Source organism: Mirounga leonina, unplaced genomic scaffold (genome assembly GCF_011800145.1).
Source record: "Mirounga leonina isolate KUSES-001 unplaced genomic scaffold, KU_Mleo_1.0 Mir_151, whole genome shotgun sequence".
Taxonomy (NCBI): domain Eukaryota; kingdom Metazoa; phylum Chordata; class Mammalia; order Carnivora; family Phocidae; genus Mirounga; species Mirounga leonina.
Window position 1 is genome coordinate 60461573 of NW_023270377.1, and position 26341 is coordinate 60487913.

At 40.3% G+C, this 26341-nt stretch overlaps 1 protein-coding gene across 1 annotated transcript in view; it reads right to left on the reverse strand.

Moving 5' to 3' along the window:
* The window catches only part of MYO3B (myosin IIIB), a 394690-nt gene that overhangs the window by 213862 nt on the left and 154487 nt on the right, over positions 1-26341 (reverse strand). Inside the window, exons 10-16 of the mRNA XM_035008358.1 lie at positions 22754-22850; positions 21468-21584; positions 20843-20947; positions 18207-18290; positions 17159-17361; positions 12081-12179; positions 11624-11738 (exon numbers count right to left, since the gene is read on the reverse strand). Coding sequence (XP_034864249.1) covers positions 11624-11738; positions 12081-12179; positions 17159-17361; positions 18207-18290; positions 20843-20947; positions 21468-21584; positions 22754-22850 — 820 coding nt within the window. The remainder of the gene's footprint in view (positions 1-11623; positions 11739-12080; positions 12180-17158; positions 17362-18206; positions 18291-20842; positions 20948-21467; positions 21585-22753; positions 22851-26341) is intronic.

Genomic DNA, 26341 nt, shown 5'->3' on the forward strand with positions numbered 1-26341 from the left:
AGACAGTATCAGAAGTGAACTGAATTGTAGGAGAATTGGTTGGTGTGAGGGGAAAAAAACTCCATGCCTTTGATGTCAGAAGTATTGTGAGCAAATACAGATCATCTGAGTCCTATTTTTATATTGAAAGTTAAATACATAAGTAGCATTAATGGTAAAAAATAAAGTGCATTTATTTATTTAAACATATGTATTTCCTGTAGGTAGGCAAATATATAGCCAGGAAATTTCTGCATCTTATGCTTATAGATAGAGAAAGGTACTTCCACAAAATATACTCAGGTAAGAAACCTGATTTAGTACTATACATAGCAGCAAACTAATAGGAACTGTCATTATTGATAACGCATTATTCCCAAAGTGAGCCTTCCTCGGAACATTATTCAGTAAAGCCAACAACTGAACAGACTGTAATAGTGACATCTGCTGGATACCTGATAATGCTACAAAGACAAATGATTTTAAACCAGGCTTCTCCTATAGATATTGTTCTTCAAACTTCTAAATCAAAGGCAAGATATCATGTTTTTGATGTCAAAAATCACTGTTTTAATCACACAACTTAAGACTGGCTAAGGAGAACATCTACCAAAAGGGTTTTCTGGGATTAGTCTGGATTTAACATGACAGACCTCATTACCTTGATCAATACAATGTGAGGCTCGGAAATGCAACAAGCAAGCAACTTCCCAGAGGATAAACACAGACTCTATAGCAGTGAGTTCTAGATCTGTTATTTCTATGTCCAGTTATATCAAAAAGTTACCTAAACTCTCAATACTCTTAGAAAAAAAAATATTTCCTCTAACACACACACACACACACACACATACACACACTCTCTCCTATATGACAGTATAAGCCATGAAACCTCCCAAAAGAGGGCTTCCAGGCATTTCACCACTAGGGGGATTATCCCCAAAAGAAATGGCAGTTCTCCCCTGGTTGTTTCTCTGGCAATATTCTCTTCAGCACAATGCTCAGACATTTCCTCTTTTAAAAAAGAACACTACCCATGACCTTCAGTGAAAACTTTGGGGTTCAAACACTGTGAATGACTGAAACCAATGGTAGGCTGGGTCTCCTTCCTTGGGTCAGAAAGGGGAACTTGAGAAGGGTATCCAATGCTGACCTCATTGTGGAGGAATTAGACTTAGGGTGCTTTTTATGCTACATTTCTAGGCTATTCCACTTGACTCCTTTAGTCTTACCCTTGCATTATTAATTAGTTCTCTGGCCTAGGAACCTACATCCACCCTTATGTTCAAGTCAAAACATCACCCACATACAGTCATGATGGAAGACGATTAGTAGCATGTTCATCTGTGGGGTTACACCTCTACCCACCCCCCCACACACACCCCCAACCAGAACTTCTTGATCCAGTCTCTTTTCTCCCTACAGCTAGCCTGAGGATTATCACCTTCCTCACTTTGCTCATTTCCTCTTGCCCGATCTCCAGCTATGCACCTTTCCAGGCATCCCTGCCTTTGCTACCAAATCTTGCTATGATGCTCTTTTTATTTCTTATGTTTCTATTTTCTATATGATAAAACAAAATAACCTCATTCAGGACAGGAAATACTATCAAGAAGATTAATGACTCCTCCAGCTGGTTTCCCAATTCATTGTTGATGAGTATGAATTCGTTTTTACCACCAATCAGTAGAAGTGGGGAAGAAAGAGCCCTTCTCCATCAAAATCCCATGCAGGATGGTCTTTACTGTTTTGTTTTTTTTTTTTTAGTTTTTATTTATTTATTTGACAGAGAGAGAGCACAAGCAGGGGGGAGCGGCAGGCAGAGGGAGGGGGAGAAGCAGGCTCTCTGCTGAGGAGGGAGCCCGATGCGGGGCCCGATCCCAGGACCCCGAGATCATGACCTGAGCCACTCAGGTGCCCTTGCTTTTTCTTTCTTTTTCTCAGAAGACACTCCTTTCACTGATGTAGGTATTCTCTCAATAAAGTTGAGGCTAAGTAGAAAATTGAAAAGGACCTTGGCTTTCTGTCAGCCTGGAGCTGATTAAGGAAGTTGCTCCTAGCTTGGTTCACAAGCATCTCATGATAGTTGTTTCCCTGGTAACTTCCCAGAAATTGACTTGCCCTCTCAGTATCTCTCTACCTTGTTTCCTTTTAGTAAGTCTCTAGTTTTTCACCAGTTCTGCCCTAAGCACCACATTAAGCCGAATTAAATGGTCTTCTCCCTTATGGGCTCCATCCCAACACCTTTCTTCAACTCCCTTTTCAGAGGCTTATAATATTTGTATCTTGAAAGCCAATGATTGGTTTAAAATATTTGAGGGGGGTATATCAATCATACATCAATAAAGTAGTATAAAAAAAGTCAATGGTAAGTCCTATTATCTGTCATTAAGACATTGGAAATCCCCAATTTACACTTTAACATATAACCCTTCAGGTCTCTCTTCAGCAATACTCTCCCAAATTCATAATCTATCTTGAAGAAAGGGAAAAAATTTTGCCCTAATCTCAAAGCTTTCTCCCTAACATCTTCATCAAGGGATCTGCAGTAAATATCCAATGTTGACCATCATGCAGATAATCTGCCAAAAATGTTTTCATGTACTATTAAATATAAATATGTTATGATAATTCATATACCAGTAAAGCAAGCATAATATTAAACAGAAATAATATGGTTTGCTCAAAAAACAGGACTCCAAAAGTCTGGATCTTCATAATGGGGTTTTAGGTATAATCCCACCCCTGCCCAATCCCCTGCAAGGAACCATCATTGTTAGTGGAAGTCTCCTCCTACCAGGGAGGTTTCTTTACAATAAAGTCAGGGTCAAGTGTTCTTTCAGATACTTTTGGCTGGTGTCCCGGAATTAAAATTCATGCTCTTGAATCCACACTACGGTTTGCTACTCACAAAATTTTGCTATAGGAATTTGGGAGAATCTGAAGAATACTATGAAGATTCCTGCAGGGAACTAATGAAATTGTAAGAAAGAAGGGTGACCATAATTTTGATTAAATTGACCAGTTCATTTAAGATACATCAGCTATTTGGCATCTGTTCCCTGACGACATTCAACTGCATCTTTCCGATCTTAGTCAAACTACTTTGAGTTCATAAAGCGAATTGAGTGAATTCAGCAAAAACAGGTTGTCTACAGAGACACAGAGAAAGATATAACCAAAAAATTTAGGGTCAGGGAGATACGAGCCAGCCTCTTCCTTCCATTTCCAAGGTTGCTAACTGACATAAATTGGTTTATTTCCAGTATGAATTAATATGGGACATGGTGAACATATATGCATACACATTCTGGTTATTCATTTTACAGTCAAGATCAGGCAGAAATTAAGTATGTCTACCACTTTTTACATTTCTTTCTTTTCATATTTATTCATGAATTCATTCATTTTTACTCTATTTTCTACTTATTTCCATTTCTACTCTACTATTTTCTATAGTAGAGATGGCTTACTTCAAGGACACATACTTAGCATATTTAATTTTTGTTTTTAATTTTGTTATCTTAAAACAGCATCTGTTTGAGTGTTATTTGCAGTACATTTTTATTATTAGAACAGAGCCATCATACACCTTTTAAAGCTAGGACTAATCTCTTCACGGTATTCTAGAACTATCTTTACACTCATAGAAAGCAAAATTTCTTTTTTAAAGATTTTATTTATTTTAGAGAAAGAAAATGTGCATGTGCACAGGCAGGAAGAGGGGCAGAGGGGAGAGGGAGAGAATCTCAAGCAGACTCCGCACTGAGCACGGAGCCTGACATGGGGCTGGATATGATGACCCTGAGATCATGACCTAAGCCAAAACAAAGAGTCAGACACTTAACCAACTGAGCCACCCAGGCAACACAAAAGCAAAATATTATAACCTTATGGCTAACTTCTCTATCTGTTCCTGTATCCTTTTAAGGTAGTATGCCCTGAACACTTTGGCATGACCCAGGTGACCTTAAATCACTCTACTGCCATCTCCACCATGCTTGGACTCTTCTGGTGATGCAATTTGATAATAACCAGCTCCATAAATTAATAACCACAAAGGTCCTTTAATAAGGCTGGAACCTGTTTAACTGCTCTCCTCTAAAGAGCCAAGGGAAATATAGTTCTGTTTTTATCTGACCTTTGGGATTTTCCACTGTCTGTCAGTCTAAAGTCAGTGGGAGGCCAAAAGAGAAAATTAACAGCTGGCTAGAAAAAAGGAAGGTATTATTACGACTAAAATCAGCCATGCTGGGGAGGGAAGGGCTGGCCAAACTCATTAGATTACAGAAGCAATCCTTCTGTACAGGACAGAGTGGCTGTCCCAGGGTAACTGGAATGTCTTGTAATCTAATCCCTTAAGATTTAACACTCTCACCTACCTCCTAATCATTCACCACCTTTGTTGAAAAAGCAAAAGAATCTGTGTATTTTGCCAAATTGATGGCATGAAGCCCAGAAACTATGACATAAATGTATCACTGAATAATATTTGAACCTAGGGTTATCTTCTGTCACCCCTGGCATATATTTAATAGAGACAGTCTGTATCTATTAAGATAAGAGTAGTACAGTACTTAGAGCTAGAGGTAATAATGTACATCTGTGTACCATGGAGAAGCAAGTCACTGCAAGAAAGTTGAAAAGGTTTAAATTAATTTGTTTTGGTGCACAAGGAGCTACTTGCATAAATATATTTCTGTGACTGGGTGTAACCTACATATCCCTGTACTTCTTTTACACAATTCACTTGAACGGCTGGAACAACCCCAACTCAGAAAAGGGCAGGATTTTTTTGGTGTTTGTTATCATAGCTGTAGTGAACTGATGACAAGGGTAACAATTCACAGGCATGAGGCACTTACAACAGTAATTCTACTTTAATATTCACCTGTGCATCTTGTTAAAAATCAGATTCTGGTTCAACCATTCTTAGATGGACCTGAGAGTCTGCAAGTCTGCATTTCTTCCTTCTTTTTTTTTTTTTAGAGAGGGCAGGGAGGTGCAGAGGGAGAGAAAATCCTAAGCGGGCTCCACTCCCAGCACGGAGCGCAATGTGGGACTCAATCCCACGACCCTGAGATCATGACCTGAGCCAAAATCAAGATTCAAACATTTAAATGACTGAGCCACCCAGGTGCTGCCCCCACACCTTTGATTTTTTTTTTGAGAATCTGCATTTTTTTTTTTTAAGATTTATTTATTTGTTTGAGAGAGAGAGTGCATGCAGAACAGGGAGAGGCAGAGGAGAGAGAGAATCTCAAGCAAACTCCCCACTGAGTGTAGAGCCCAACTTGGGGCTTGATCCCACAACCCTAAGATCATGACCAGACCCAAAAATCAAAAGTTGGACACTTAACTGACTGAGCCACCCAGGTGCCCTGAGAGTCTGCATTTCAAACAAGCTCCCAGGTGATGGTAATATTTCTGGTCCTCCGATCATACTTTGAGGAGCAAGAACTTATACATGATCAGATGACAGGTGAAAAGAAAGGATCCTCCTCCAAGTTAGAACATTCACATCTTCACTCACATTGATCCAAGAATATGAACACTTGGGGGAAAGATGGCGGAGGAGTAGGGGACCCTATTTCAACTGGTCCCCGGAATTGAGCTGGATATCTACCAGACCACTCTGAGCACCCACGAAACCAGCCTGAGATGTAAGATCTGGATCTCTACAAACAGAATATCGCAGGTGGTTGGTTGTGAGGTACGAAGCAGAGAGCCGTGATTCTGCGGGCAGATATCAGAGGATAAACGGCAGTGGGAGAGAGCCTGGCTGTGGGGATCCTACACCGCCGGTGAGTGACAGCCTCCCCCGCTGCGGATGGGCACAGACTCGTAGACCAGTAGCGTCGGGAAAGGACTTTAGGGCAGCCCCCAGGGTGGAGGACCAGACCGGCGGGGTCACGCGCACGTGAACCGCAGCCACCCGGACAGAAACCCAGAGTGACGGTCGCGCGCACGCGAACTGCAGTCCCCGGGACAGGACCCCAAGCGGCGGAGTCGCGCACGCACGCGTGAACTGGGAGCGGCTGGCGGTTTTAGAAGCACAAAGGACAGCGACATGCCCCGACCTGGAGGCAGTACTGGGAGCGCTGCGGAGGGGCGCACAACCCAGGACGCTGCAGTTTATAGCAGCACGGACAGAAACGGAGACGGTGTGGCCTGGAGAGCTCACTGAAGAACAGACTGAGGTCTCTCTGCTCTGAGGCAGAGGGTTGGAAACGGTCTCTTCTGCTCTGACTCGCTGAAGAGAAGCGGAAAGCCGCCAGGGAAAGGCGCCAGAGAACAAAAGCCCCAAAAACTGATTCCCACTGAGCCCATCCCCCACCACAGGGGCGCAGGGCAACTCCGCCCAAACAGGGTTGCCTGAATAACAGCGCGGCAGGCCCCTCCGGCAGAAGACAGGCTGGGAAAACAAGAGGCCAGCAACCCTAAGGTCCCAAGAAAACAGGTGCATCTTGCTTGGGTTCTGGTCAATAATTTGGACTCTATATATTCCCTCAAACACCCATCAACAGAATGACTAGGAGGAGCCCCCAAAACAGAAAAGACTCAGAGATTATGACTTATGCTGCAGATTTACAAATGGATGCAGATATAACCAAGATGTCGGAGATGGAATTCAGGCTAGCAACTGTGAAGACAATGGCTAGAATGGAGAAATCAATTAATGGCAACATAGAGTCTCTAAGGGCAGAAATAAAAGGGGAATTGGCAGAACTTAAAAATGCTATCAATGAGATCCAATCCAATCTAGATAATCTAACAGCTAGGTTAACTGAGACAGAAGAGAGAATAAGCGATCTGGAAGACAGTGTAATAGATAAAAAGGGAAAAGAGGAGGCCAGGGAAAAACAACTCAGAATCCATGAAAATAGAATCAGAGAAATAAGTGACACCATGTCAGAATTCCATGTCCAATGTTCCAATGTCAGAATCACTGGAATCCCGGAGGGAGTGGAGAGAGAGAGAGGACTAGAAGATGTATTTGAGCAAATTGTAGCTGAGAACTTCCCTAATCTGGGGAATGAAACAAACATTCGAGTCCTAGAGGCAGAGAGGACCCCTCCTAAGATCAAGGAAAACAGGCCCACACCCCGGCATGTAATAGTAAAACCTGCAAATCTTAGAACCAAGGAAACCATCTTAAGGGCAGTTAGGGGGAAGAGATTCCTTACGTACAGAGGAAGGAACATCAGAATAACGTCAGACCTATCCACAGAGACCTGGCAAGCCAGAAAGGCCTGGCAAGACATATTCAGGGTACTAAATGAGAAGAACATGCAGCCAAGAATACTTTATCCAGCAAGGCTGTCATTTAGAATGGATGGAGAGATGCAGAGCTTCCATGACTGGCAGAAGTTGAAAGAATATGTGACCACTAAGCCGGCCCTGCAAGAAATATTAAGGGGGGTTCTATAAAAGGAGAAAGACCCCAAGAGTGATCTACAACAGAAAGTTACAGGGACAATCTATAAAAACAACGTCTTCACAGGCAACATGATGACAATTAATTCATATCTTTCAATAGTCACTCTCAACGTGAATGGCCTAAACACTCCCATAAAACGGCACAGGGTTGCAGATTGGATAAAAAGACAGGACCCATCCATATGCTGTCTACAAGAGACTCGCTTTGAACCTAAAGATACATCCAGACTGAAAGTGAAGGGATGGAGATCTATCTTCCATGCCAGCGGACCTCAAAAGAAAGCTGGGGTAGCAATTCTTCTATCAGACAAATTAGATTTTAAACTAAACTCTGTATTAAGAGACACAGAAGGACACTATATCATTCTTAAAGGGTCTATCCAACAGGAAGATCTAACAATTGTAAATATCTATGCCCCCAACATGGGAGCAGCCATCTACATAAGCCAACTGTTAACCAAAATAAAGAGTCATATTGATAACAATACGTTAATTGTAGGAGACCTCAGTACTCCACTCTCAGCAATGGACAGATCATCTAAGCAGAAAATCAACAAGGAAACAAGAGCTTTGAATGATACATTGGACCAGATGGACCTCATAGATATTTACAGAACATTCCACCCTAAAACAACAGAATACTCACTCTTCTCGAGTGCACACGGAACTTTCTCCAGAATAGACCATATACTGGGTCACAAATCAAGTCTCAACTGATACCAAAAGATTGAGATTATTCCCTGCATATTCTCAGACCACAATGCTCTAAAACTGGAACTCAATCACAAGAAAAAATTTGGCAGAAATTCAAACACTTGGAAGCTAAAGACCACTCTGCTCAAGAATGTTTGGGTCAACCAAGAAATCAAAGAAGAACTTAAACAATTCATGGAAACCAATGAGAACGAAAACACATTGGTCCAAAACCTATGGGATACTGCAAAGGCGGTCCTAAGGGGGAAATACATAGTCATCCAAGCCTCACTCAAAAGAATAGAAAAATCCTGAATTCACCAACTAACTCTACACCTTAAAGAACTAGAGAAAAAGCAACAAACGATGCCTAAGCCAGGCATTAGAAGAGAAATAATTAAAATTAGAGCAGAAATCAATGAATTAGAAACCAGAAACACAGTAGATCAGATCAATGAAACTAGAAGTTGGTTCTTTGAAAGAATTAATAAGATTGACAAACCACTGGCCAGACTTACCCAAAAGAGAGAAAGGACCCAAATTAATAAAATTATGAATGAAAGGGGAGAGATCACGACCAACACCAAGGAAATAGAAACAATTATTAGAAATTATTATCAACAACTATATGCCAATAAACTGAGCAATCTGGATGAAATGGAGGCCTTCCTGGAAACCTATAAGCTGCCAAGACTGAAACAGGAAGAAATTGACAACCTGAATAGGCCAATAACCAGTAACGAGATTGAAGCAGTGATCAAAAACCTCCCAAAAAACAAGAGTCCAGGGCCTGATGGATTCCCTGGAGAATTCTACCAAACATTCAAAGAAGAAATAATACTTATTCTACTGAAGCTGTTTCAAAAAATAGAAACAGAAGAAAAACTTCCAAACTCATTCTATGAGGCCAGCATTACCTTAATCCCCAAACCAGGCAAAGACCCCATCAAAAAGGAGAATTTCAGACTGATATCCCTGATGAATATGGATTCCAAAATCCTCAACAAAATCCTAGCTAATAGGATCCAACAATACATTAAAAGGATCATCCACCACGACCAAGTGGGATTTATCCCCGGGATGCAAGGGTGGTTCAACATTTGCAAATCAATCAATGTGATAGAGGGAGAAGAACCATATGGTCCTCTCAATTGATGCAGAAAAAGCATTTGACAAAATACAACATCCTTTCCTGATTAAAACTCTCCAGAGTATAGGGATAGAGGGAACATTCCTCAAGCTCATAAAATCCATCTATGAAAAACCCACAGCGAATATCATCCTCAATGGGGAAAAGCTGAGAGCCTTTCCCTTAAGATCAGGAACACGTCAAGGGTACCCACTCTCACCACTGTTGTTCAACATAGTACTAGAAGTCCTAGCAACAGCAATCAGACAACAAAAAGAAATACAAGGTATTCAAATTGGCAAAGAAGAAGTCAAACTCTCTCTTTTCGCAGACGACATGATACTTTATGTGGAAAACCCAAAAGACTCCACCCCCAAATTACTAGAACTCATCCAGCAATTCAGTAATGTGACAGGATACAAAATCAATGCACAGAAATCAGTTGCTTTCTTATACACTAACAACGCAACTGTAGAAAGAGAAATTAAAGAAACGATTCCATTTACAATAGCACCAAAAACCATAAGATACCTCGGAATAAACCTAACCAAAGAGGTAAAGGATCTATACTCTAGGAACTACAAAGCACTCATGAAAGAAATTGAAGAAGACACAAAAAGATGGAAAAATATTCCATGCTCATGGATCAGAAGAATAAACATTGTTAAAATGTCTATGCTACCCAGAGCAATCTATACCTTCAATGCCATCCCGATCAAAATTCCAATGACATTTTTCGGAGTGCTGGAACAAACAATCCTAAAATTCCTAAAATGGAATCAGAAAAGACCCCGAATCGCCAAGGAGATGTTGAAAAAGAAAAACAAAGCTGGGGGCATCACGTTGCCCGATTTCAAACTATATTACAAAGCAGTGATCACCAAGACAGCATGGTACTGGCACAAAAACAGACATACAGACCAATGGAACAGAATAGAGAACCCAGATATGGACCCTCAACTCTATGGTCAAATAATCTTTGACAAAGCAGGAAAAAATATGCAATGGAAAAAAGACAGTCTCTTCAATAAATGGTGCTGGGAAAATTGGACAGCCACATGCAGAAGAATGAAACTCGACCATTCTCTAACACCACTCACAAAGATAAACTCAAAGTGGATGAAAGACCTCAATGTGAGACAGGAATCCATCAAAATCCTAGAGGAGAACATAGGCAGTAACCTCTTTGACATCGGCCACAGCAACTTCTTTCAAGATACATCTCCAAAAGCTAGTGAAACAAAAGCAAAAATGAACTTTTGGGACTTCATCAAGATAAAAAGCTCTGCACAGCAAAGGAAACAGTCAACAAAACAAAGAGGCAACCCACAGAATGGGAGAAGATATTTGCAAATGACACTACAGATAAAGGGCTGGTATCCAAGATCTATAAAGAACTTCTCAAACTCAACACCCAAAAAACAAATAATCAAGTCAAAAAGTGGGCAGAAGAGATGAACAGACACTTCTCTGAAGAAGACATACAAATGGCTAATAGACACATGAAAAAATGTTCATCATCATTAGCCATCAGGGAAATCCAAATCAAAACCACACTGAGATACCACCTTACACCAGTTAGAATGGCATAAATGGACAGGGAAAGAAACAATAAATGTTGGAGAGGTTGTGGAGAAAGGGGAACCCTCTTACACTGTTGGTGGGAATGCAAGTTGGTACAGCCACTTTGGAAAGCAGTGTGGCGGTTCCTCAGAAATTTAAAAATAGAGCTACCCTATGACCCAGCAATTGCACTCCTGGGTATTTACCCCAAAGACACATATGTAGTGAAAAGAAGGGCCATATGCACCCCAATGTTCATAGCAGCAATGTCCACAATAGCCAAACTGTGGAAAGAGCCAAGATGCCCTTCAACAGATGAATGGATAAAGAAGATGTGGTCCATATAGACAATGGAATATTACTCAGCCATCAGAAAAGATGAATACCCAATTTTTACATCAACATGGATGGGACTGGAGGAGATTATGCTAAGTGAAATAAGTCAAGCAGAGAAAGTCAATTATCATATGGTTTCACTTATTTGTGGAACATAAGGAATAGCATGGAGGACATTAGGAGAAGAAAGGGAAAAATGCGGGGGGAATTGGAGGGAGAGATGAACCATGAGAGACTATGGACCTGAGAAACAAACAAGATTTTAGAGAGGAGGGGGGAGGGGGGATTGGTTAGCCCGGTGATGGGTATTAAGGAGGGCACCTACGGCATGAAGCACTGGGTGTTATACGAAAACAATGGATCGTGGGTCACTACATCAAAAACTAATGATGTACTGTATGCTGACTAACATAACATAATAAAATTAAAAAAAAAAAAAGAATATGAACACTTGAGTTTCTTTTTCTCTTGACAATCACTTACCTTGTCAGTGAACCCTATAATCTTGAAACAATGCTGAATTGCTTCAAATTGTCTTCTGTAAGACTCCTTGGAAGTTATGTCGTGTATCACCCTTCCAGTTTCATCAGCTATATACCTAAATGGAGTATGACCAAATACAATGAGCATTGACTTGGCAAATAGCACCCCGAATACCAGGGCATCACTGGGCTCCTTCTTCGCCAGGGCATTTCCCTTTCAGTCTAATAGCGAAGTGGAATAAGGTGCACATGGTGGAGTAAAATGGCTGCAGTTAAGTTTCTGAACTTTCTTGAAAATGAAAATGGTGAGATGTAGTTCCTGCCATCTCATCCTGGGTATTTCAACTTAAGACACTATCAGTGTCCAGTTAGGAAAAACAGTTCCATTTATTTCTAAGTTTTCTCAATTGCTAGTTACACATTCATTAAAAATCAACAATTAAACCCCTTATACTTACCTAGGAGGCTTTTCTTCAGGAAGTCTGAACTCAGAAAGTTTCTTCTGGTGATAAAGACCAGCATAAATGTAGTAAAATATATGAAAATTTTTCTCTCCCCTGAAAAAAGGGGGGAGGGGATGTTATTAATAACATATTCTGCTCCCCTGCTTCAAGTAATTTACACCATTTCCTTTCTATGAAAAATATTATCCTGTAGCAAATTTGTATTTTGAAATATGCAAATTAAATAGGCCACATCCCAATTATAGAATAGGAATAGTGATAGGATTAGTATAGTAATTGTCACAGTCTCACATTATGAAACACACTTATCTTTACGCAGAAAGAGGTTTTAGAGAATGGAACATTCATACGTAACAGCTCAGGTTACACATGTTTAGAGATCTTTCTAGTACAGCCCAAACGACTATGCATCTGTGCCACTTGCTTTCTGTTTGTAGTCCACGTTGCTTAAGAGACAGTGATATCCAGCTTAGCGAGATATCAGCCAATCTCCCTATTTTACTGGAGCCCCAGACAGGAAGTGGCTCTCCAGTCCAGTGGCAAGTTAGGGAGCAGAACTGGTCCCAGAACTGAGGTCTCCACTCTTTCAAACTTGTATTCTTTCAAAGCGGCATGCACCAGTCCCCTGGTCCCCTGTCCTCCACCCTCTTTTAGGCCATTGTGGCCAAGGTCCTTTCAGATATGTGCTACTCTAAGTGTGGTCTGTGGACTGCTGTCAGCACACATGTCTAGACATTTTATTTATTTATTTTTATTTATTTATTTTTTAAAGATTTTATTTATTTATTTGAGAGAGAGAGAATGAGAGACAGAGAGCATGAGAGGGAGGAGGGTCAGAGGGAGAAGCAGACTCCCCGCCGAGCAGGGAGCCCGATGCAGGACTCGATCCCGGGACTCCAGGATCATGACCTGAGCCGAAGGCAGTCGCTCAACCAACTGAGCCACCCAGGCGCCCATGTCTAGACATTTTATAGCAAGTGACATTGCCATGACATCCAAGGATACAATAATTCTTTGGATAATTCATTTTCATTATGTTTTACAAGGTATTAGCTCACAACTGATTGAGAATTTTTTTCACTGGACCTTCAGCATAGACAGTTTGAAAAGCCCTGCTCTGGATCCCTTTCCTTCCTCTGGAGGAGGACCGTCTCTTCTGTTGATACCCCTAGGATTTGGCAAATCCTCACCTTGGCCAACTTAACTCTATGGAAAGAAATCTTCTTTCTACTCCTTGTTCCCTTCTGTAACATTGGCCCCACTTTTTTCTTCAGTTTCTCCTGGGTATCCTGGTCTTCCTTTGGTCATTTATCCTGTCATAGCTCTTCTGGTGTATTCTTATTCCTGCCCTGTATTCTAGATGCCTCTGTTTGCCATTTCTCACTTATTTGTTCCCTCAACTAATAAGTTTACCAAGTGCCAGTCATGGTGGGCATGGCACCATGGTGCCAGGGATACAAGACTATGAGATTTCATGTCTTCTGGAGCTTTCCTTCTAGTGATGGAGTTAGAGGAAACAAGGAAACCTGTGATGAGGGCTTTGAAACAAACAAAAGGCTGAGATGAAGAATAATGTGGGGGGATGAGGGCTAATTGTATCAAGTCAGGAGAAATAACACTTAAGCCAAACACTGAAACATGAGAAGGGGTTAGGAAGAGCTCCAGAAAGAAGGGGAAAAAGCATTCCAAAGACAGGGAGCAACATATACACAAGGGCTCTGAGCATGATACCCGCATAGAACCAAAAAAAAAAAAAAAAAAGAAAAAAAGAAAGAAACTGCTAGTGAGAAGGGGGTGGGCAGGGCCAGCCCACACCAAGCCTTGTTAGGCCATAATCAGAACTTTGTTGATTAGGCAATTAGAATTCTTTGAAGCAGTTTAAACTGGAGCCAAGGTGCACTGTCTAAGTGTATGACATGAGTAGATCCATGTTGAAAAAAGTACATTCTAGCTGCAGGATGAAGACTAGACTGTAAGAAGCCAAGACGGATACAGGGAGACCAATCAGGAGGTCCAGGTGAGACAGCAAGTGACTTGGATAGGTAGTGATGACAGTGATGATGGAGAAGAAGGGTAAGCTTAAAGATTTATTTGGAGGAACAACTGAAAGAAAACATCCTGAGAGAATGAATGAAGGTGGTGAGGGAAAGGGATATGGAGTCTGCCTCCTAGGTATCTAACTTGAGCATCTAGGGATGATGGCACTATTCAGGGAGATGGTAAAGACCTTTTACAGCTTTATTAATCAGTATGCTTGGTACAAATATCACTAATTTTTTAAACTCTGATAAATGTGCAGGCTTCAGCTGACCCATCTTGGTCTTGCCTTCTTATAGTTTTTTTGCAGATATTTCTAGTTCTCAATTCTTCTGAATATTGCCTACCAATATGCACCCCTAACATAAATTCAGTTTAGTTTTCATCCCTGTATCTATCAGGTTTGGCTAGGTTTTGTTGCAATAACAAACATCCCAAAGATCTTAGTGGCTTAACTCAACAGAAGGTTACTTCTTGCTCAGAGTACATGTTCACTGAGGGCCAGCAAAGGGAAGGGAGTGTGCTCATCATAGTCACTCATAGGCCCAGGGTGATGCAGTAGCCACCATCTTGCACTTTGCCAGAGGGTCTTGCCATTAAATGCTCATTTGCCAGGACTGGTCATATGACCACATCCAACCCCAGGGTACCTAAAAGGGAAATCCTACATGTGCCTGGAAAGGAGCAGGCAAGAAAGGTTAGGTGAACAGGACCTGCACAAGCCCCATTTTCTCCCCTCACCCAATATCTTCAGTCTATTTTACCTCATCACTGCTATCATATTGAATAGCAGTTTAATAATCATAATGTTATATTAGATACCTATTATGTTTCAGATTCTATGTTTGGTATAAATCACATATCTCATTCGATTCTCATAACAGCCTTGTATAGGTGACTTTATTATGCCCTTTTTGCATATAAGGAAAATAAGGTATGAGGATATTACATTAAGTGACATATACAATAAGGGACATAACTGTGATTGGAACCCTCTTCATATTATCTTTGTAAAAGACATTTGTACACAGAAAACCATATTTTCCATTCTGTCAGAGGTAGCACCATAAACTTTAAAATCACCCTAATTTGGGGAGAAAGAAGCAAGGGATCTCATAAAAATTAATCAAGAAGCCACAGGGAAGCTAAAATAACTCACTCTGTCTTTTTGTTCATTTGTTTAATTTGCATACCAGTCCCTATTTTGTGAGGAAACTGCAGAGGAGGACGCTTGAGTTCTGACCCCAGAATAGGTGCTGTGGATTCTCCTTGAACAGTAGCTCTCAGATTCATCCACTTCTCTCCACCTCTCTCTCCACTGCTATGCTCTTAGTCCAGGCCAACATTCTGTCTCACAGGGATCTGGCAACAGACAGCCTCCTAATGGTCTCAACACAATCCCTACTGCATCTCCTCCAATCCATTTTCCCCACTGAAGCCAGAGCGATCATTTGAAATGCAACTTGGGTTTTGTCACTCCTCTGCTTGAAAACATTAAATGGCTTCCTACTGTCTTTATTTTTTCTTTAAGATTTTATTTATTTGACAGAGAGAGAGAGAGAGAGAGCACACAAGCAGGGGGAGCTGCAGAGGGAGAGGGAGAAGCAGGCTCCCCGCTGAGCAGGGAGCCCAAGGCAGGGCTCAATCCCAGGACCCCAAGATCATGACCTGAGCTGAAGGCAGCCATTTAACTGACTGAGCCACCCAGGTGCCCTCCTACTGCCTTTAGAATAAGGTTCAAAATCCCCAGCCTGGTTCCAAATCCCAGCATGATCTGGTCTCAGGCTCATCTTTGCCTATCTCCCTCATTGGGAGGAGCACTACCTTGCTGACCAACTCTTAGTGATCCTCAGGTCTCAGATTAACTGTCTCATACACAGGGAGCCCCTCTCTTCTTGGACTAGGTTGTGTGCCCTTCCTTCTCCTCTTTTACCTTATTAGCACCTTATATTGTTTCCTGGTGCTTATCCTAATCATTCTGCATTTAAGTTTATTTGTTTAATGCCTGTGATCCTCCCTCCCCTCCCCCCTCCCCATCCCCCATCCACTCTGAGCTCCATGAATACTGCAACCTTGTCTATTTTGCCTTCTCTTGCAACTCCAGCAAGGAGCACAACACTAGCAGACAACAAGCATTCAGTAGATGACTACTGAAAATACAGGACCATGCTCCTGAGGAAGTCTGGTGTGCCGCAATAATAAGAAAAAGCATAGATAGCCCTCTAAAAATATGTACCACCACTAATATGTACAAAGCACTTTTTAAAGTAATTTTATACAAATGAACTCATTAGTCTTCACAGCATACCCAGGAGGTAGGCACTACTGGATTCTCCATTTCATAGATAAGGCACAGAGAGGTTAAGTGACATAACCAAGGACAGTAAATATCAAAGCCAGCATTTGAATCCAGAGAATTCCATACTATTGATCACTATTGCTAGACCGCTCTTCTTAAAACAAAATCATTTTTTTCCTTTCTCAATCTAGGGAAAAAATTAGTATGTGGAGTATTATCAGTGCTTTTTTTAATAGACAAATTCAATGTTAAGGTATCTAACTTTTTTTTTATAGATTTATTTATTTGAGAGAGAGAGAGCAGGAGAGGAGGGGCAGAGGGAGAGGTAGAGAGAGAGAATCTCAAGCAGACCCCATGCCAAGCATGGAGCCCGAAGCGGGGCTTGACCGGAGCTGGACGCTCAACCAACTGTGCCACCCAAGTGCCCTGGTACCTAATGATTTAAATGTTCACAATGTTGTTAAATTCCATCTGGTATAACCAACTCAAAAGAAACGGGCATACTAATCCCAAAGTACTCCCACCCCAACCATTTGTACTTGGTCTGCAAACATCTTTTAGGTTAAAAATTACCACTTATCCTTTGCTTAAATAATTCCTTGTTCTTGGACAGCTTGGCGGTGGGGGTGGAGGGCACGGATGCTAAGAATAAGGGTGAAATGAAGCCATTAAGATTACCAGAGCCTCCTGGTCTACCTTGCAGAGCAAAGACAGAGTAATAAAACAATGCACCTACACTGCCTGTTTTATGACTCTGGATTTTTCAAGTAGATATTCAGAGATTCTTGCCCCCATCACAGCTCCAGTTGGCGTAAACATCATTTCCAGATATTTTCCAAAACGGCTGGAATTGTCATTGATGGCAGTGCATGCATTTCCAAAGGCTTCCACCAGGGAGTTGACTTGCAGAATTTTCTCTCTCAAGGTCTGATTATTGGCCTGTGCCAAACAGACAACAGTCAAGAGGAGCTTCCAGAAATATTACCTTAGCAAAATTGCCAGGCACCCCTCCTTACCCCCCAAAATTCATACCCCCTGGCACAGTTCTTCCTTTTGGGAAGAATTTCACTTGGGGAAATTAGCATCAACCACCAGCACTGTTTTCTCAGACAAGCAACTCCCCAGGTGCTCAGGCGTCACATGATGCTAGATTAGGTTATCAATTTTTACATCCAGCCACACTTCACTTAAAATCCTTGACAGATAAAATGCCTAAATAGTTTGTAAAAGTTTTATATAGAGAGATCCCATAACTTTTCTCAGTCATCCATTATAATGTTCATTAAACCTTATCTGTAGAAAATACTCCTTAAATTCTATCTTAGTCTCATAATACACTAATTCTGAGTCTAAGTAACTGCTAGACCATTTTTTAAGTCATTCCTTTAATGTCCATTTCCCCAAGCTAAAAATTTCCATTTCCTTCAACTTTTGCTCAAAGATTTCTATTTTCCAATCCTTTAATTGCCTTAGTGGTTTTCCCCGATCCTGTTCCTAGAGTTTAACCACTTTTACTACTTAATGGTTAAATGTTTCTATTACATTGAAAACATAAAAAATTGCTGATAATCTAGTAAATTCATGCTGGCATTATTTTCCTCACTACGTGAAAGAGGGATGGCCTGCTGACAACTTAAGAGACCTCGTTATCAGGAAGTAAACATAATAAAGATGGAAGGTTTTTATGTAACCACTAACGAAAACCTGTATTTCCATCATTTATAAAATATGCAGTTACACTGGCAAGGATTCTAGCCACAACACATAAAACAGGTAGTCAATACCTTTCCCAAGAAAGTCAAATGCTGAACAATCAGGTGGGCACTTTCCGTCTTCCCAGAGCCACTTTCTCCACCGATGACGATGCACTGACACAGAAAATGGAGTGAGAGGGAAGAATTCATAGCACAGTAACAACTTGTATGTTCAGGGATGGTTTTCCTATAATATCCACCACTGTACACCTTCATTTTTTCACTGAATGATTTATCTTAGGAATCTTTCCATTTCCGTACACTGAGAGCTTCTTCAACCTTTTCACAGCTCCTTGGTCCATTGTACAGATGTACCATAGTCGATTTAACCAGTCTCATATTGATGGATACATAAGGAGTATACTGCAGTGAATAACCCTATACATAGGGCATTATATTTACATGCAGGTTCTTCTATAGAATAAATTCCTAGAAATGGGTTGTTGAACTAAAAGATAAATATATTTGTAAGTTGGATAGAGAGTACCAAATTGCTTTCCTAAGGACTGGACCAATTCATGAAAGTGCCTGTTCTCCTACAGCCTCACTAATAGGGTATGTTGGATTTTTGCCAATTGGAAACGTAAAAGAATGGTCTCTCAGTGTAGTTTTAATTTGCATTTCTTTTATTATGAGTGAGGTTGAGATCTTTTCATTTGTTTAAAATTACTCATATTTTTTTTTGTGACCACCCCATATCCTTTGCCTGTTTTTTTTTTTTTTTTTATTACTGGTCTTATTATCATTGATTCCTAGGAGCTCTTTATGTATCAAGAAGATTAGTAGGTGTGGTATAATAAAAAACATGTATTTGGTCTTTGTCTCTGGTTCCTGGCACAGAGCCCCTAAGACCCTTGGAACTTCCTGAATCATAAGGGCAACAGGACCATCTTTTGTTATTCACAAAAAAAGTCCCTTTCAACCCAACCTAACTGCTAACCAGGTGGTTCAAAGTAGGGCCCAAGATAGCTTCCCAAAAGGTGCTGGTCACCAGAAAGACCAAATACATGATGAAAGAGTGGAAACTTTCAGCTCCATCATCCCAACTTCTAGGGAGGAGAGAAGGACTAGAGATTGACTGAGTCATAAAAACTCTTAAACAGCAAGATTCAGAGAGCTTCTGGTATGAACATTTTGATATGCTTGGAGGGGACATACCCAGAGAAGGCATGGAAGCTTTGCACCACTCCTCTCCCCTATATCTTGCCTTGGGTAATCTTTTCCATTTGGCTGTTCCTGAGTTGTATCTTTTATACTAACCCAGTAAATTTGAGTGTTTTCCTGAGTTCTGTGAGTTGTTCCAGTGATTGTCAGACTTGAGGGTGGTTGTAGGCTGGGCAGAAGTGCAGGCTGCCTGGGCATCCCTTTTGTGCCTGGCATATGAGATGGGGGCAGTCTTTGGGGCTGAGCCCTGACCATGTGGGGTCTGTACTAACTCTGAGAAGTGTCAGAATTGAATGGAATTGAACCGTTGGTCATCCAATTGCTGTTGGAGAATCAAAGAATTGGTTGGTGTTGGAAAAGACAAACTTCAGTGTCAGAAAAAACACAGTGGGGCAACTTCTCAACTTGAGAAATAAATGTATCTCTCTCCATTGACTTCCTCTCTATGAAATCTATGGACATTTCACAAGTCTGTGGGAAAGGTAAGAATTTAGAGAAGCCAGGTTTCTAACCTATAGTGAATCCATGTACTCCATTTTGTAACTTGCACTGTTATAGTTTCATCTACTCCTTAACCAACCCATAGCTGGGACTTCACAAGTCTCAGGAAATTTATACACAGTAACTCTCTCACAAAACTTTCTTACCAGTTTTATTACTTATATTTCAAACAGACTAAAGACACAAAGGAAAATATACATATTGAAAGTAAAAGAAGGCTTAAGGTTGGATATATCACCACCTTGAGTTGAAGATCCAAAAAGGGAAGCTGTATGGGTGAACTTTGTGTTTAACTAGCATTGAGTTTAAAATCCGTTCAGCCTTTACCAAATCCACCACAATTTCTCAGCAGCTAAATGGTGTGGGGCTTGATCACTGTCAACCTGTGTGCAATATTTCATACAAAAAATACCGAACCATGAAAATTCTGAGACCTTAATAAGAAGGAATTTCATTTATGTCATTCTACATTCTGTTTTTATTACAGTTGTAGTCATGTAATCAGGTTGGTGTTGGCTCTGTGTTCTCACATTCATATTAGAAACACTCTTAATACATTTTATCAGGGAAAATGAGTACTCTTTTTTTTTTTTAAAAAAGATTTTATTTATTTGAGAGAGAGCGAGCACATGAGAGGGGGGAGCGTCAGAGGGAGAAGCAGACTATCTGCCGAGCAGGGAGCCCGATGCAGGACTCGATCCAGGGACTCCAGGATCATGACCTGAATCAAAGGCAGTCACTTAACCAACTGAGCCACCCAAGCGCCCGAAAATGAGTACTCTTGATGTGAATGCTTCACGTTACCCAAAAGAATTTTCACGTTTTCTGGCTGCTCTAACTTTAACACTGTTCCTGTTCCACTGAGCTACTCTTTCATTTTCTATTTCCTTGAATCAGCACCAGCAACCAGAATGGAGCTTTCAGGAAGACGTAAGAGCTGCAGAGGAAGACCGTACACATCCTACTGTGTGACTTGGCAGGGAAGGAAGGAGAGGTCTTACCTGGTCTTTGCTGAAAGTAACCATACATTGGTAAGCAGCATCTGCTGAGGCAAATATGTGGGGAGGATTTGAGGCACGTTTCACCCCATGATAAAGTCTGGAAAACTGAAGAAAAAAAAATAATTAATTTAAAGAAAACTTCTAATGCTCCGGTACCTGTTGCCCGTGAAACCAAGGCTCTGTTACTTGTTAGGGGAGTTGTAGCTTCAGGAAGGCTATAGAGCCAGGCTCTGGAGTCTGCAGGCCTAAGTTCAAATCCCAGTCCTTCACTTACCAGTTTCATGAGCTTTTGCAAGGGAGTTAACTTCGCCATGCTAAGTCTCCTCATCTGCCAAACAGCCTTAGTAACTGTGCCTGCTTCACAAGATTATGAGGGGTGAGTGAGGTAAGTCCGTGCCTGGCATGTAGCAAGCACTAAATGAATGTTAGCTATTACTGTTATGTCTTGCTCTAAAAAGTTGCCCCCGAAAGAGAAGAATTCCATCTGTGTTGTATTGTTATCTGCAGGTCAGGGTATACACTGCTAAAGCAGCAGCAGTTTATTCTCATTTTCCCCTTCTTTTCATTTTCCCTTGTGGTTTTAAATTTCTATTAAGGAGGAACATGCTCTAACAGCACCCCTTACCTGTGGAGAGTATATGCTTAGATTCTGGAAGGGGTTTAAGGCAAGTAAGATGTCTCCAACATATGTGTAGATCAGCAAGTCCACATAACGCTTTTGCAACTGACGAATAATTGTATCCTAAGAAGAGGATAGATAGTACTGAGAGTAAATATTATTTCCAACCAAGAAAGAATTCTAAAAATAACAACAAATTTAGTCTCATAAGAATGTTTTTTTTCTAAAAGAGGAAAGTAGTCAATTTAAATCATAAAGTGACCCTAAGGATCCTCAATGCAGATATTTGCCTTGGAAGAAGAAAAAAATAGGAATATGCTGAAAGAATAAGGTCCACTTAGGACTTGCTAAAGGCCACTGAGATAGCCAACAAAGGTTTTATTTGTTATTATGAAAAACTTGTCTTATCCAATCAAAATGCTCTCCTTAGAATTTTATTTATTAGGCCATTCCTATTGATAAAGTATAGAAAAAACAGTAACTTCATTTCTCAAAGCATTGTACTTAAAATTTATGTGTGGGAATATGGAATTGAACACTTCCATATTACACTTTAGTGATTCATCCATTGTAGTTAAAGCTCTCTAGAGTTAGAATCAGCAAAAGCAGTTCCAGTGCAATTAACAGCTCTATTAAACATGCATACTTTATTTTTATTTTTTTAAAGATTTTATTTATTTATTTGAGACAGAGAGAATGAGAGACAGAGAGCACGAGAGGGAAGAGGGCAGAGGGAGAAGCAGACCCCCTGCTGAGCAGGGAGTCCGATGTGGGACTCGATCCCAGGACTCCAGGATCATGACCTGAGCCGAAGGCAGTCGCCTAACCAACTGAGCCACCCAGGCACCCTTAAACATGCATACTTTAAATGGGGATTATCACAGCTTTCAAATTTAGAATTCAAGCTATATTATCCTTCACTATTTCCCTAAATAAAGCTACTCTTTATGAAGAACAAACAACTATCTTAAGAGTGAAACTGCACTTTCTCTAAAACAGAAAATAATTTCTGGTGATGTAATAAATCATTTAGGCTCACAATATAAAGGGCTTTATTGGAAAAAACCCAAATCCTTTCCTCTTCATCATTTAGGACATTTGGGGAACTATAAATGAACACAACACAGGATCATAGTCACAGCAACCAAATGCTCCCTGAGCTTCACCCCAAGGCTATACAAACAATTAAATTTTCAAGTGACCTTAGGAGAACATGGTCTACAAGAAAAAGGTCAGACCATTCACATGAAACAAATGTCATCAGTGAGAATTGCCTACTAAATATTTAGTACCTCATCCAGAACCTCTAAATTGACCAAATCATCCTCAAGGCAGTATTTTTCAGCATCCTCCACGTGATAGGGTCTTCTGGTATGCATTCTTTCATGCCTAGAAATTTATCCAGACAACATTAGCATTAATACAGTAAAAAGTGTAGCAGAATGTAGACCACGAAAATGTTTCATTCACAATCTTCCCACGTGACATGTTCAAAGACTTCAGAGATGGGGACAGGATATGCAGTCCAGGTCCCCAAGCTGCAGGGCCCTCTCCCTGTTGCTATAGAGCTATCTGGGGTAAGGTGAGCTCCAGACCCCAAGGTTCTCTTCTACCACAGTGAGGAACATTGCCAAATGGGCCCATCTAATACTTATATCTGCTCTTCTCAAATGCCAACCACAGCCTTTCTCGAAATAAATATCTCATGTTTTTTCTGCTCATTGTCAGGTATATAGTTCTCACCCAGATACTGCCCTTGAGGTCTCCTCGTGCTTACCCACCAGCATCAACCCCAACTTTTCAAAAAATATTTAAAACTGAGAGCAAATATCAATGAATCAAAAATGTTTACGTTTTACCTTATTTATCTGAAATCCTTTGTTACCCATGTTTCATCCCACTCCCCTTTCCTGAATGACTACTATTTGGTGGGTATCCTTCCAGTCTATTTTTAAATATTGGTCATACATGTGAGCAATATACATATTCTATGTGTTAACTATAAAAATGATATGCTGTTTCATTCTGCAAAATTGGTTTTTTCCACTCAACATTACGATTTTTTAAACTATATACATGTACATACACATACATATATATATTTTGGTCACTTTATTTATTTATTTTTAAATTATTTATTTATTTATTTGACGGAGAGAGAGACAGCAAGAGAGGGAATACAAGCAGGGGGAGTGGGAGGAGAAGCAGGCTCCCCACTGAGCAAGGAGCCTGATGCAGGACTCGATCCCAGGGCCCTGGGATCATGACCTGAGCCAAAGGCAGATGCTTAATGGCTGAGCCACCCAGACGCCCTTATTTCGGTCACTTTAATCACTGGGTAATATTATATGAATATATGAATATATACCAATTTATTTACTCAGTCCTTTGATCTCCAACACTTAGATTGATTCCAATTTTTGCTATAGAAACAAAGCAGCACTGAGTATCTTTATATGTATCCTCTTGTCTAAATATGTGAGATTTTTCTCTTGCGGGGCATTACTCCACAGGCATTTAAAAAACGTGGCTGGCAAAAATAAAAAACAAAAACAAAAAACTTGGTTGGCAAACAATACTAATCTCCTTTGGCATACCAAAATATAGTTCTTTAAGGTAAAAAATTAGTTCAAGTCAAAGTAGGCCTTCCCATAATTCCTTCATAAAGGTATCACTACTCAATGTGGTGTAGGGGGAAAGCAGCAGCTTAGAAGTTAAAAGCTCTGGGTCCTTGTTTCAGGGTTCTGGGGAATGTGTTGTGGGCCACTGAGCAATTCCCTTAGCAGCCTGCATCTCAGTTTTCTTCATCTATAAACAGAACCTCTCATGACTGTCTATCTCACAGGAGGCTGTGAAAGCAATACAGTCATGGATATAAAAATGTGAAAGAGTTGAAAACATGCACCAAGTATTGTCAAAATTTGGAACCAACAATTTGCACAACTCTACATATTACTCGGAATACCAATAACTAAGCAAAATCACGTGTAAGATCTCTTCCAGGTACTGTCAGTTCAGAAGCATCACTGCATGGTCCTTCACTGTCACTTATCATGCTCACCATCATCACAGCTTCACAGGATACAGTTTTATTTTGCCAGGTCCCAGAAGCTAGCTTTACCGAACATTTTGCTGTATGTAGCAGACAGGCGTCAGCATCCTGTTGTACACTCTGTCCCTTGCTACATGCATTTCACAGAAGTAGGCAAAAAGGAAGAACCAAATTCAACAGCTCTACATATTGAATCTTGACTTTATAATATGATGGAAATGGGCAAAGAAAACATTGACTTTTTTTCTCTTCCTGCCTATTAAATTTTACTTCCCAATTCCCATCATTGATAGATTTGAAGAAGGGGTATCTGAAGTGTGGTATTAGTCATTTCCAGTGCTAGAGCCAGTTTTGCTGCCAATCCAGACAGAGATCCAAAATAGATAAAGCTTAATTTTACTTAATAAAATCAAATTTATAACCTAGGCATTTTAAAAGTTATTAAACACAAGGGTTTATTCATCTGTGTCCTAACATATTAGTGATGTCAAACAGAAATCAGACTGAATTGAAATACAAATTTTTACTAAAACTCGGAGCTGCTGCCTGCTTCTAGCTAGCCCTTTGCTAAACAAAACAGCAGGAGGATGCATATTTCTGGCCAAATCCTCTTCACATAAAACCTAAGCATTTTTTTCCCTTGAAGCTCATCAGGAAATGAAATATACATTTTTAAGAAAATGATTAAATCCTCATCGTATTAAATATGGTTAATTTATCTCCTTTTTAAATTCCGACCTTGCTATTGTATGAAATAGGCTAAATTAGAGTTTATTCTACACATCTTCAACAAAGAAAATGAGGAATTAAAAAATCATCGACAGATCTGGTTCCAGTCAAGATGGAGTAAGCACTCTCCAATCTGCCTCCCTCCTGAATGCAACTAAATACCTTAGACAGAATGCACGGGACTTCGAGAAGTAAACAATAACAGGAAGACCGGGGAAATCAGAATTTGAAATACCACGAATCAATGGCAAGTTTCCCATGGATTATTTTTTTCCTTCAGTAACTCCTGACCCGAACGTAAAGGCAGCCTGACCTGCATACAGGGATGTCAGGCTTCATGCTGTATGACATTTTTACAGCCAACCAAAAATGGAAATACTGACAAAACCTCACTTGCAATATCACAAATAAATAAACTCTAGAGAAAGTTGTGATGTTCAAGGTGAACATGTACAACGCAATATACCACCAGGATCCAAACTGTCATCTTCTGAACCCTGCAGAAGGTTGTCTATATACCAATACAGATCTAATCTCCAGGAATAATGCAGATGCTGTCTGCAAATCTGAGCTTGATTCTCACAAAAAACTTCCCCTTATATTATAAACAACTTTTAAAAGATTTTACCTGCTGTGTGATTAGCCATGTATCACCTCTTCCCATGCTTGTTGGCAATCAAATTCCTTAGACTTATTTGCTTCCAAAATTGAAGCTGGCAATCTAGAAGTTGATGTTGACGCAAGGTATTTCCACTCTATCAAGACCACTTCATTTCCTCAACCAGTGAAAAAAAAATATCTCTTAGCCCCATCTCTGCCTTCCCCAACTAGTGTTCTAAAATTGCCACCTGCTTCATTTTCCTTTGGCTATGGGGTTTGTAGAGTCTACTGAAGACAAAAAAAAAAAAATTTACTTATTCCAGCTCTTATCTGTTTTTAAAAAAATTATCCTAGACTTTACATATACTCATAAAAAGTATTACATTGTTTTATATTTGTCTATTTTTAGTTGAAATTAATAAAAATAATTTGTTTTAAATTTTTTAGTTTTCTTTCATTAAATGATTTGTTGTCACTGGCAATTACCAACTTAAATTTC